General features: G+C 39.6%; 1 protein-coding gene across 3 annotated transcripts in view; it reads right to left on the reverse strand.

Annotated features, from left to right (window-relative positions):
* Window positions 1-13,518, reverse strand: part of LOC136866395 (uncharacterized) — a 434,395-nt gene that overhangs the window by 172,666 nt on the left and 248,211 nt on the right. For all 3 annotated transcript variants that reach the window (XM_067143316.2, XM_067143315.2, XM_067143314.2), the window contains exons 4-5: window positions 12,168-12,243; window positions 11,841-11,885 (exon numbers count right to left, since the gene is read on the reverse strand). In XM_067143316.2, coding sequence (XP_066999417.2) covers window positions 11,841-11,885; window positions 12,168-12,243 — 121 coding nt within the window. The remainder of the gene's footprint in view (window positions 1-11,840; window positions 11,886-12,167; window positions 12,244-13,518) is intronic.

Consider the following 13,518-nt stretch of genomic DNA (forward strand, 5'->3'; position numbering starts at 1 on the left):
CGGTGTGAAAATGGGAAACCACGGAAAACCATCTTCAGGGCTGTCGTCAGTGGGATTCAAATCCACTATCTCCCGAATACTGGATACTGGCCGCAATTAAGCAACTGCAGCTATCGAGCTTGGTGCATGTCATTTTAGCAGATTTACCTATACCTATAAAATACTCCTGTAACAGCAGCCTTGCTGTGTCTTCCCGTAAGCATGTAGAAGTACTCAGGAGTGAAATACCAGCACTCTGTTATCTCTACATAATTAAGTCAGAAGTATGAAGTGAGGATGTATATACAACGAGGAATGCATGGTTATTAGAAATGGTGATCTGACGGAGCAAAGCGTAGCGCACCTATGACCCTGGTCCCCTCACCTATCGGACATTCAGCAGGGGGCCGTGCGAAAAGGAAGAGGGTCGCAGAGCCTGGGCTGCAATGTCAGTCTCAGATGCCTTGCTCTCAGAAATCTGTGCGACTTTTTTTTCTCATTGCTTCCAAGTTTTGTAAATGGAACAATGTGTTAGCTGCTTACATTATAATGTGATTTACATTTCCGTTGTTCTCATTTGAGGTTTGGGCTTCACAGACAGCCTTGGTAGCCCTCAATAAACGCCACTGTTATCCTGTGAAATACAAATGGTAATGGAGAATATTTAGTGAATCCTTAATAATGATGAAGGTGATGCCATTTAAACAAGTCAAAAACAATCCGAGGCTTCAGTGACACAGCACCCTTACCTCCAAACAGTAGTCCTATAACACACAAAGTGATCAGAGAGGTATGGTAGACAGAGTTCATAGATGAACTACTTCTCCTGGTTGACTTTAGATGCCTGATATTGATCCCTTTCAAAGCAAATAGTTGAATTTAATAAAACAGCTTTCTCAGTGCACCGGTTTACTGCGAAAATATCAGCTCTTCTATACGAGTGTACTTCTTGATCGGTTTCCTACCCTAATGATCTCAGGAATGATGCTGAAGTACTTCTCACTTTGCGATGTCTTGCATTCACCAGCAATTCACCTTTGGAGCAGAAGCCCAGCATGTGTCTAAGAATTTCAATCTCTCTGCAATCTGGAAAATGGCAGCGAGTTGTGGCCCACGACTGCAATGCTGCGAGCCTCTGCACACCCAGTGTTCATGCTCATATGCGGCGCTCAGTAATGTTGGTAACCACTCGCCCTTACTCGGGCGTGTAGTGTCGTACGCCTCTCGTACGGTCCTGCCGGCCTCGGCAGCGGACGCAGTGGAGATGTGATGATGGATGGTGAAGGGACTCGATCCCTAGTGAAGGCACGCCCGGCCGGGTGAGAGCCCGTGCTCGGCGGCCTATGAAATTTTAGTTGGCAGCCACTCGGCCGGCCAACGGAGCAAAGCAAGTCTGTGTCCCGCAGGCCGCACTCGGCGGCGGCGGGCTACGACGCTCGGTTTCGGCTCTCGAGCCAGCCAGCTCCCTGGTTGATCCTGCCAGTAGTCATATGCTTGTCTCAAAGATTAAGCCATGCATGTCTCAGTGCAAGCCAAATTAAGGTGAAACCGCGAATGGCTCATTAATTCAGTTATGGTTCCTTAGATCGTACCACTTTACTTGGATAACTGTGGTAATTCTAGAGCTAATACATGCAAACAGAGTCACGACCAGAAGTGGAAGGGACGCTTTTATTAGATCAAAATCAATCGGTCGGCTCATCCGGTCCGTTTGCCTTGGTGACTCTGAATAACTTTGGGCTGATCGCACGGTCCTCGTACCAGCGACGCATCTTTCAAATGTCTGCCTTATCAACTGTCGATGGTAGGTTCTGCGCCTACCATGGTTGTAATGGGTAACGGGGAATCAGGGTTCGATTCCGGAGAGGGAGCCTGAGAAACGGCTACCACATCCAAGAAAGGCAGCAGGCGCGCAAATTACCCACTCCCGGCACGGGGAGGTTGTGACGAAAAATAACGATATGGGACTCATCCGAGGCCCCGTAATCGGAATGAGTACAATTTAAATCCTTTAACGAGTATCCATTGGAGGGCAAGTCTGGTGCCAGCAGCCTTGGTAATTCCAGCTCCAATAGCGTATATTAAAGTTGTTGCAGTTAAAAAGCTCGTAGTTGGATTTGTGTCCCACGCTGTCGGTTCATTGGCCTGGTATTGTTGCTATAATGCTGTACAATATCTTCAGAGCACTGGTCCATTCAGTGCATGAAAACCCCTTTCTATTGCTCACCCTTGAATTACTTTGCGGGACATCCGAATATACACAGAACGACTCCCATGCCTCTCAAAGTATGCCGTGTCCAGGTCTTAAAGGCATTATCTCAAACATCCATCTTCTTAGCTATGTCTATAACTTAAATTTCATTGGCCATGAGGATATTCTACAAGCTCTCAAGGATTCCAGGAATTTCACTGAACCAGTTCACGTTTACTGAAGGTTTAATGTTTTAATTTAAATATTTATTCGGAGCATCGACCTAAGAAGATCTTTTGCCCCTACTTTACATCATATGTTATGAACCTGCGTATATTTGGAAATTGCGAAAGTGTAAAGTGTTCAATGTGACGAAAGTAACATTAAGGACGACACAAACACCCAGTCCCCAGGCCAGGGATATTAATCGTGTACAATTTAAATAAACCTGACGCAGCCGGGAATCGAACCCAGGGCCGCCGGGTGACAGGCAGACGCATTGCCCCCTTACCGCGGGGACGGACTTACTGAAGGTTAGTAATAGAAAGAAATTCAATAAAACGTAATAAGCCGGGCTGAGTGGCTCAGACGGTTGAGGCGCTGGCCTTCTGACCCCAACTTGGCAGGTTCGATCCTGGCTCAGTCCGGTGGTATTTGAAGGTACTCAAATACGTCAGCCTCGTGTCGGTAGATTTACTGGCACGTAAAAGAACTCCTGCGGGACTAAATTCTGGCACCTCGGCGTCTCTGAAAACCGTAAAAGTAGTTAGTGGGACGTAAAGCAAATAACATTATTATTAAAACGTAATAAGATGTTGCTGTCGGCTCTTTGGCTGAAAGGCCAGTGAAGTGGCTTGGGTATTTTGGGCATCTTCATTTGCACACAAAACACTACCAACCACAACAGAAACATGCTATAGTGAAATCATCCTTCCACATAGCGTCAGCATCAGAAAAGGCACCTAGCTATAAAGCTGGGCTAAATCTACACGTAGTGCTTGTCCCTTGTAACTGGAGAAAGGACAAGAAGGAGGAGGAGAAGAAGAAAAAAACAAGATGTTGCAAAAGGATTTCCATCAACACTTTCAAATTGTGCTTTAGAAAACCTACTGATTATGAAATTAACAAACAATATGGTTTTGCAATTTCCAAAGTACAGTACTTTGAAATTTGAATCCTTTTACATTTGCAAATGACTGAGCTTTTAGAGCTTTAGAGATAAAGTCAGCAATATCTTCTCAACAGTTTGACCACGGGAAAATTAGCACAGACAGCTTTGAGATTGATATAGATGTGTCATCGTCAAAGGCAAATTAACAATAAGAACTTTTGTTTCACTCAAACGATCAGCTATCAAAATATCAATGACAAATTCTCTATAGTTGTGGCAAGATGCACCCTGGTAGAACATTTGAGGGACATGGAAGAAATATTCATCTCTAACAAATAGACGAGTTAGCACAAGCTGAGAATGCTCTATCTCCACATCTTAATGCTTTGTGTTCTAAGATGTTCAAACCAATATAAAGCATAGCATGTTTAAGATCATACTAATGCAGTGGTGCAGTGGAACAGAAAGATAGAAATAATTTTGAACACCAAAACTGGTTCTACATTATGCAATACCTGGTTGGCAGTTGAGTAGATACTTCTATTTTCAGTCCTTCATTATCTCCTAATCATTCCATCTGGATGGTTGACTTAATGTGTCTACATATGCACTGATATATCTAATAATGTCCAATGCTATTTCACATGAAAACTATTCCATCACATACATTAATATTTGTATGGGTGATTTTTTTTTTTCCTGTAGCCTCAACCCCCAACAGCTTTTGATACATTTACTGCATTATCTTAAATAGTATGGAATAAGAAATAAGTTACACAATTATGAGCGACTGAAAAAGGCGTCAAAAAAGTAGCGAGATGGATAACAGACAATGATATTGTGCCATTTCACTGCTCTGAGAATAGAATTCAGTGGAGTTAAGATGGTCGCAACTGCTGATAACAAAATATATATCAAGGAGATACGATATAGCACAAGGTCGAAATAGTAAAAATCAACATGGCAGTGGCTGAGACAAAACAAGACTCAGAATTGTTAAAGACAGTACTATTGCAAAATGACAAATGAACGAACCATCGTAGAGAACAGATGTATTAATATGAGGAGGCTAGACACGCATTTATAAGTTCATAGTTTAGTAGAAAATCATTAGAAAAAACAGGGATTTACAACGTTAAAACTGGAAAGCGTATAAATATAATAGCAGTAATATAACCTGCAAGATAAGAATAATATTAGAACAACAATACATATATTGGAGTTCATCACGGCAAAAACTAGGCCTTGATTTAATCAGAAGAAAAGGGAATTCTTTATAATGCAGCAATAACTAACTGAACCTTAAAAACAGTACTGTACGATATATATAAAGCTGAAACAACGCCAGACATATTGGAGATCTGCAACATTATTACGATAAAATACGACCTAAAAGAATTATCATTGAAATTGTAATATTAGAAGGCTTTTAATTCAACATAACGTCACAATTAACTTCATACATGTATCTTTACATCCCTATCACGCAAGACCTGGTCGCCATGGGGAGATCGTCTGGATGAGGCCAAGCTGAGATGATGGCAAAGAAGAACCACATATCCGAGAACATCTCGATGACCAGCGACGGACTATGAACGCCTAGCCAGAGCTGCAGATGACGATGCAGACATAATCCAATCCCGGAGCCGAAGGAAAAAGATAAGTTTTCGTTAAATTAAGGTAAATGAGTGTCATATAAATTCCAAAGTAGACATCTTAGTTGTTTTTGAATAGATTTTAGATTGTTAATATCTTCGAGATGATTCAATTATGTTAGATTCTCGCGAAACAGGTTTACATTTGTGTCAAAATACGAGGGTTGGGGCAAAAGTCATGGCAACTTTTTTTTTTTACTTGAAGATACCAGTCTGGTTGGAAAATGTGACATATACAGACGAAAGGACAAGGTGTTAAATACATGTGTGGACAATGAATAGCACTGAAATATCGTAACACACTAATTTATTACGGTAGTATACAGGGCAATATGGCCTTCCTGGTACAAAACAATGACAACACAGTACACATAAAGTTGACATGACAAACCTGGGCCTTAAAGACCCTCAAAGCAGTCCCCTGTTACTGACACCACATGCTGCCAACGATGTGGGAGGCGCTGAATACCATCTGCCTCAGCATTTGCCGCACCATGTGTGAATCGGGTCACCTGTTGGCGCACAGCATTAGCAATGTCCTCTCGTGTTGCAAACCGTCTACCACATAAATCTTTCCAATGAGATCAAAGTCACAGGGCGAAATGTCGGGAGAGTACAGTGGGTGCTCCAATTCTTCCCATCCCCAACATCGCAGTAGCTGCCTTACACACACTGCTTTATGTGGTTTTGCATTGTAGTGAAGGATTATTGCACTGTCCACAAGACCTGGACATTTCTCCCTAATGCCACGCCGTACCTGTCGCACAAGGAAGTCCCTGTAGTACCGTGCGGTCACTGTTCTGCCCTGACGTCATATGTGACGATCACCATAAATTTGACCGGGGAAGAATTCTGACGGACCTTCCCGCCTCCTTGGTGATCCAGCATGTCACCACTCTGCGGACTGACGTTTCAATTCTGGTTCATATGCCCTGGCCCAAAATTCATCGATGGCGATTATTCGTGACAAGAATTGATTGCCGCCCTGGTGCCAGCATGCAAAGTGGTCAGAGCATATTGCATAGCGCACCCACCTTTGAACTTCCGCCAGTGCATGCGGTACTTACTGTGATGCAATTTTGCACAGTTGCTCATTACGCAATATCCTGTGGACGGTGCATTTCTCGATGCCACTTGCCCTCTCTAACTCCAGTAGCATCCATCGCCTGTCTTCATCCAGGAGCTGCTCGATGACGGCACTTGCCACGTCGGTCTGCACACTGATAGGTCGTCCCGAACATTGCTCATCACTGGTTGACACACGTCCTTGCTGAAACTTTCCTACCCACCATGCTACTGCACTGTATGGTAGGGCATTATTCCCAAGGGCTTCCATTAATTCACTGTGACATTTCATCACATTTCTCCCTCGGAGAACGGCTATTTTGATGTAAGTGCACTGCTCAACATCGGTTACTTCCATCTCGCACGGCACTCACCAACTGACTGATTTCACAGCCCTCGCTGTGCTACTACCAGCTATCACAGAGCCATCTGTTGTTCTGCATACACACTATGCCTGCAGAACTTCCACGCAACACATACACGTTTGTGATCCATTCACATATCAATAAGAAAAAAAATAGTTGCCATGACTTTTGCCTCAATCCTCGTACATAGAGATAGGCAGTCATCCAAAAGATAAGACCAATTCTAATTAGGGAATGTGAAGTGAGTAATATGTTAATGCCACTGCAATGAAACCAAATAATATTGTAAGGTTATAATGTAAAACGGGGTAACTTCGGCCACTTTTTCGTATATTTTAAAAATAAAATGTGAAATATTCCCTCTATTTTTTTTAAATTTAATATGAATTCTGCCGTGTTTGTTCTTCATTTTTAAATATGAACATAATTCTAATTGTTATTCAGTAATAAATAATGATTATCGAAAGAGTGGCCGGAGTTACCCCTGCAAAACGCCCAGTATCGACAATCACAAACAAATTAAAACGATTTATGGTGAAACAGATGTATAGTGATCAAATTCCCTTTTTCCCCAAAGAAGAAAGAGCACAAAATAAACACAATCCTGTGGATCTAAGAAAGGCAGCTGCTAGACTGGCTGGAATGACTTTGGAAAATTATGCTCTACCAGTCCCCCAGTAAGGAAAGGATGCAAAAAGGATGCTGCTATCTGTGTAAAGACAACAAAACATGTTATTGTTGTCGAAAGTGCGATAAATGGCTCTACTTGGGTCATGCTCATACGCTGTGTGTTGGTCGTCTCGAAAAAGACGACTGAACTTCTGCCAAGTTTTCTAGTGCTGTGATATGATATCAGGCTAACAGCTCCATAAATGTTTCTTTTATATGTGGTATACACTTAACAGCTATTCAAATGGATGCAGGGTTTTTTAAAATAGACAATCAAAAAACTTAAATCTGTCATTAAATATTACGAATAATTTTTCTTAGGTTTCTCAAAGAAGATCCTCTTTATCATCATTAAAATTTTTATTTCATATTTTTGGGTTGTATATGTAGCTTTTCCAATCATTTGTGCTTAATACAGATATGATTTAAAACCGTTTATATTTGTTTCACTTCATATTAAATCAGAAAATCGAAATGGGTCTCACAGACCCAGTGTTACCAATGATGAAAGTTTTATTAACATTACCACTGTAGGGTTAAAACACTAGGCAAAACAAGTAGGCCTACATAATATTCACACCTTAAGCGGGGAACTCGGTACACACTAGCTCACTCTCAGGTGGGGAGCGATTTCCCTGATTGAAGAAAATATTTAATTACTTGATTAAAAACATTCTTAGATTAAAATGAACTATTGAAGGGCCAAAAGAGAAATATTTACTTGAATATAATGTATTTAATTGTTGAAAAATTTGATTATTTTAATTTTTCAATACTTTGTGCAAAAACGTACTAAGTGCTTTCACACTGTGAAATCGAGATTGCTTCTTCCTAACAGCAAAGCTCTGGTTTTTTGTTTATACAGTAACTTAACCTGAATATTTTAGGCAGTTTACTATCAATCTCTGCCTGGAAATAAATGTTTCTGTATATGTAAATTGTAGATTTACAAAGTTTACATGTACTAATGAAATAAATTATAATACTCACAAAATTTTCTGTTATGTTGGTTAGCGCTTTCGAGGGATCAAGTTTATATAGCCTCCCTACAATTCATGAGTGACATAAATGGACCATATTACACTACAATACAGGTAATAAAAATAAAAAATAATAATAATAATAATAATAATAATAATAATAATAATAATAATAATAATAATAATAAAAAAAATCGTATGGCCTCAGCTACTGTGTGCAGACATTTCAATTTGATGCCATCTGGCTGTCTGCTCGTCAATTTCGACGTTCCGTTTTACTCTAGGCCCGGTAGATGGCAGACCGAGTAAACCGAAACTCTCTTGGGCGTCTATAGCTGAGATTTAATTAATTTTGTCGGGTAAACACCAAATGTGTCACCAGACATCTTTTACATACCGACATCATACGACATGGAGTGTCAAATGGACTTTTTTCCGCCCTTCAAAAATCCGACTACCTCTGCCGGGTATGAACCCGCTATCTTGGGATCCGGAGGCCGACACCCTATCACTGATCCACAGAGGCAGCTACAATACATGTAAATGTAACAAAGGCTTTTCAGTCTGTCAAACACACAGCAGATACAATGTAAATTATAATACTATAAACATACTTGTGAAAAACACACTAACATACAAAGAATGACATGTTTCGTTCTACAAGAACATCCTCAGATTCTATCAAATCACTTTAAAAACAATCTTATATATGTAAAAAAAAAAAAAAAAAAAAGCTACAATACAGGTAATATTTACAGTATTTACAGTCTTCACAGTGTTATGTCTTTTACAGCTGTTCATTATGATACACACGGAAGTAGGTCATGTTATATAACCTCTCTCGCCTTCACATTTATATAATTCCATTCCGAAACGCGATCGTTTTCTTGTTATGTAAACTTTCCACCCTAGCCACCATTTCCATAGCAAGAGGTTCTCATCAATTGACATTTTACCATCAGGGGTATAAGCTTCCGAAAATTTTGCTAACAGGTGGTCAAATACTGGATTTATCTCGTATATTTTGGGAGGAAATTGTGCATTATTCACCTTATTGGCAGAGATATGTAAGAAGCTGTGGAAGAAAATCGAATAATAATAATAATAATAATAATAATAATAATAATAATAATAATAATAATAATAATAATAATAATAATAATGCTATTGGCTTCATGTCCCACTAACTACTTTTATGGTTTTCGGAGACACTGAGGTGGCGAAATTTAGTCCCGCAGGATTTCTTTTACATGCCAGAAAATCTACTGACAAGAGGCTGACGTATTTGAGCACCTTCAAATACCACCGGTCTGAGACAGAATTGAACCTGCCAAGGTGGGGTCAGGAGGCCGGCCAGGCCACTCAATCTGGCGAGAAAAATAAATCTGTTCTGTGTCATCAGCTCATAGAAAACAGGTGTAGTGAACAAGCGATTGCGAGAAATAGTGTCCTAATTTAGGTTTCTGTACAATCCCCTGCAGCAACAGAATGGCTATAAGAAGTTTTATTTCGTCCTTATTTGTCCGGACACGGTCTTGATCTTGATTCCTTCCTTTCATCTTACTAAACAGGGTTTTACGTGCGATTTCCTGCTCGGCATCTTTTGTCTGTTCAGCTATGTTCTGGCATATCTCGTCATTAAAAAGTTATTAAAATAATTCGCTCAGTTTTGTTTTCCCTAAAAACGCTCTCTTTACATCACGGTGGAAATATAGATCAAAGCAGGAATTTCTTTGTCCATTTTCAGTATAAGCTGACCAAGAACTTGCAATGGGTGGATTGTAATCAGTAATATCATCACAACTGTCACTGTCATGATTGCTACTTGAACTGGGATCGAACACGTGTTGTCTCTATTGCGACTGCTGAACATTCACATCAGCTATGCCCACACCCTGTATATTCGAGCCTGCAGTACTTATTCCAGGTAATTTCCTGTCACTTACGAATTCCCCTTCGGCAGAACTTTCTTCACTAATATCACAATTCGCCCCACTAAATTCCAACATTTCGTTTATCATGACTCGTAAATTATCTTCCTCTAACAGTGGGGGCCGGTAATTCGTTATAGATATTTTAGCGGGAAAAAATGTAAGAAAAAGGATCGAACAGAACCCTGGTCTCAGCAGTTTGGACGGAAATCACGAAATATGACTATTACGGATGCGTACGATAATAAAATAATGTGTAACTCGCGATAAACACACACTCCAGTTGTGAAAGAAGAACAAGACTGGGGATAATAAATCAGGTCACAGTTCTAAAATGTCATCAGAGAGGTCTGTTCAGTGTCATAATCTCTAGAAATCCCTTCTACAGCAATATTATTACATTCAAAGGACGATTAGGCGATGAGCTAAAGCTTCAGCGCGGAGCTATTAGGCCTTAGGTCATTCTTGCCAGGACTCAGCTGCGTTCTTTATGTTGCAACTCATAGATGACACATTGGTATTGGGAGAACATAGTTGAAAAAATTCACATCAGAGGGCAGACTCATCCAGAATACGCTGCTGAAAAGGAAATAAACCTCTGCAGGCAGGCAACTGAGAAAAAAAATATTATTTGAATCGGCGGATATATCCGCGTTCTCCACCGAGCAAGCGACTTGCAGCCGCGGAACTCGCCGCATCGCCCACCGAACGAGTTAATTAGGGTCATGGTCACTAGTTTCCAAGTTTCAGCTATAAACCTACACGAGATACAACCATCTCCATATAAAATGAATAACAATGTACAAAAATTGCTTGTCACTGATAATCAGTTATGAATTTGAGATATCAAGGCCATCAGTCCCATATGCTTCGAGTGTGAAATCTGCGAGGAAACATATTACTGTTATGTATGTATTGGTATGTTTATCTATATATTTAAAACGCTAAGCTGATTTTTATTACCACAAGTTTGAGAGAACGGCTGAACCAACTGATATCAAAACATTCTGGCATTTGCAGAGTGTCTTTAAAAGCATAAACATTTCCTGCCGTATATTTTTAAATTATTAAAGAAAATTGTAGCATTCTGATTGGCCACAGTGATATTTTGTAAAAATTGAGCGAGTGGTTGCGCGGTTTGGATCACGCTGTCAGCTTGCATTCCTGAGAGAGTGGTTCGAGCTCCACTGTCGGCTGCTCTGAAGGTGGTTTTCCGTGGTCCTATATTCACACCAGGCAAATGCCGAGGGCTGTACCTTAATTAAAGCCACGGTTGCTTCCTTCCCACTGCTAGACGTTTCCTATCCCATCGTCGCCATAAACCTATCTGTGTCAGTGCAACATAAAACAAATTGTAAAATAAAGTTTGTAAAATATCATTCATCGTCACAATAAAGACATCTACAAAAATTCACTTTACACATAATGAACAGGTAATACAAATTCTAAAAATAAATGTTCAAAAAAAGAACCCAGGCAGCATATAGAGCAATTTTATATAAGACACGTTATCTGACCTATTTATTACGAAAGCACAGGCCCTTTAGCTAGGAATGAATTTGGAGTTAGGATTGGGAAGGAAAGCTCTAGATGTAGAGGTCATAGTCATAGGATCTCAGTTTTATGTAGAATTAAAATTATATAAGCATAACAAGTTATTTGAAAAACCCACATGCACTGGCCTAGATCTGAACCAATTATGGATTAGGCTAGGTTCCATATGCAAAGAGAGAAAATGAAGAACTAACAAAATCCATTTCATAGATGGTCAAGTGGCCATTACTTTCTTAGTTGATTAAAAACACATATTTCCTTTTAAAAAATTAAAAATTTCAATTGATGAACTGATATTAACATAAAATCATCATAATTAAATATTATTTCTGTAACTTACTTGCCCTCCAAGATATCATTCCGGATTTGAAGACATAAGTGGTACCTGTAACGATGTATAACAAAAGATATGAAATAGTAGTGTAAGACCTACTTTTCATAACATAATTCACTGGACACTGAAAACTTGAAATCAGAAATCAAACTAGTCCTTTTCTTAACAAATTTATAACAAATGTTTAGCTGTCTTCTGAACAGCCCAAACACATGAAGCGGCATTACCAGATGCATTTTTTCTACCTTGTCAAACATTTTTGTAATTTAGTATATGTAAATGTTGTAGCATTTTATTTCTAACCTTTTGTAAGAAAATAAAAAGGTACTTTACCTCGTAATGTCCTCCTGCAGTTGAGCAGGGTCAGGAGGGTAGAATTTAACTTCGAAATTGAACTTCCAAGGCTCATCTACAAAAGTAAAAATGTGAGAACATAGATAAATAAGAATGTTATAAATAAACTCAAATACAAGGTAAACAATTATATTTTCCATATACATCGGAGCAGTTCTCTCGAAGAATTTCTGGGGATAGCAAGAGGCAACAAAAACTTATTGGCAAAACAATGATTTGCACTTGAATAATTTTGGTTAAAAAGAACGGGAAGAAGGATTTATGGAAGACAAGGAGAATACTGAATATATTTTTTGAAAGAACAGATCATATAAGAAAATACTCTACCTCATCAAAAGTATCTGGACATCCTTACTTTACATTGGTTCCGAGTATAATTGCAGGCTAGGCAGCTCAATGTAACTGTTGTGTGTTAACTCTGAAAAAGTATTCTTTCTGATTATGTTAGACACGTTTGCAAAATTACTAACCGCTTTGATAAAAGAGAGTTTGGGTTCAGGAAAGATAATTCCAGTGAGGCTCAAACTGAAGGAATCCAGCAAGAGAGAGCAGATTTTACTTTTAGAAGGTCCAAGGCTTTTGATAGTATAAATCATAGGAGACTATTGATGAAAATGAGGGCCACTGGACTAGACAAAAGTGTGATTGAAATGGGTGACTAAATACTAAATTTCTAGAAAACACAGAGAATTTGATTAGGTGAAGCACTATCTAATCATGTAATGTTTTATATATATATATATATATATAGAGAGAGAGAGAGAGAGAGAGATGTGGTAGGAAGGGGAGGGGGTGTCCAGAAGGCAGTATTATTGGATACTATACCAGGAATACTGTTCTGAGTTAGAGTCCCCGATGTGTGAAGTTATGTTGCCCGCCGAGCAAGCTCGTTCAGCAGCGTACAAGCATGCCAGCTGAGAGCAACGAGGAGCTGTGACGTCACGAACTATGGAACGCGATCAAGGCCACGTTGCATCAGCCGATAGAATGTTCGATTCTTTCCATCGTTAATATCTTTTGAGTGGATTAACGTACAAAGAGATGAACTATGTCGTCGTGTAGCCCAAATTTTTATGATTATGACTCCCAAGTTGGAAAAAAAATGTCAAGAATTAAGGGAGATATTAGAAGAAATAAAACAGTTACAATTTCTTGGGGATCTCGCATAAAAAGGCAGGCATTTCGCTTGTCAAGCCAGTCTACTTTGTAGCACAGTCGAGGCTGGACGGTCGGCTGTTGGTCATTCTGCTGCCGTGATGTAAGTCACCAGTTCGACTCTCCGATGAAAGTTTAAGTCCGCGTAATATTGAACTTTGATTCTACAACGCAT

Source organism: Anabrus simplex, chromosome 3, assembly GCF_040414725.1.
Source record: "Anabrus simplex isolate iqAnaSimp1 chromosome 3, ASM4041472v1, whole genome shotgun sequence".
Taxonomy (NCBI): Eukaryota; Metazoa; Arthropoda; class Insecta; order Orthoptera; family Tettigoniidae; genus Anabrus; species Anabrus simplex.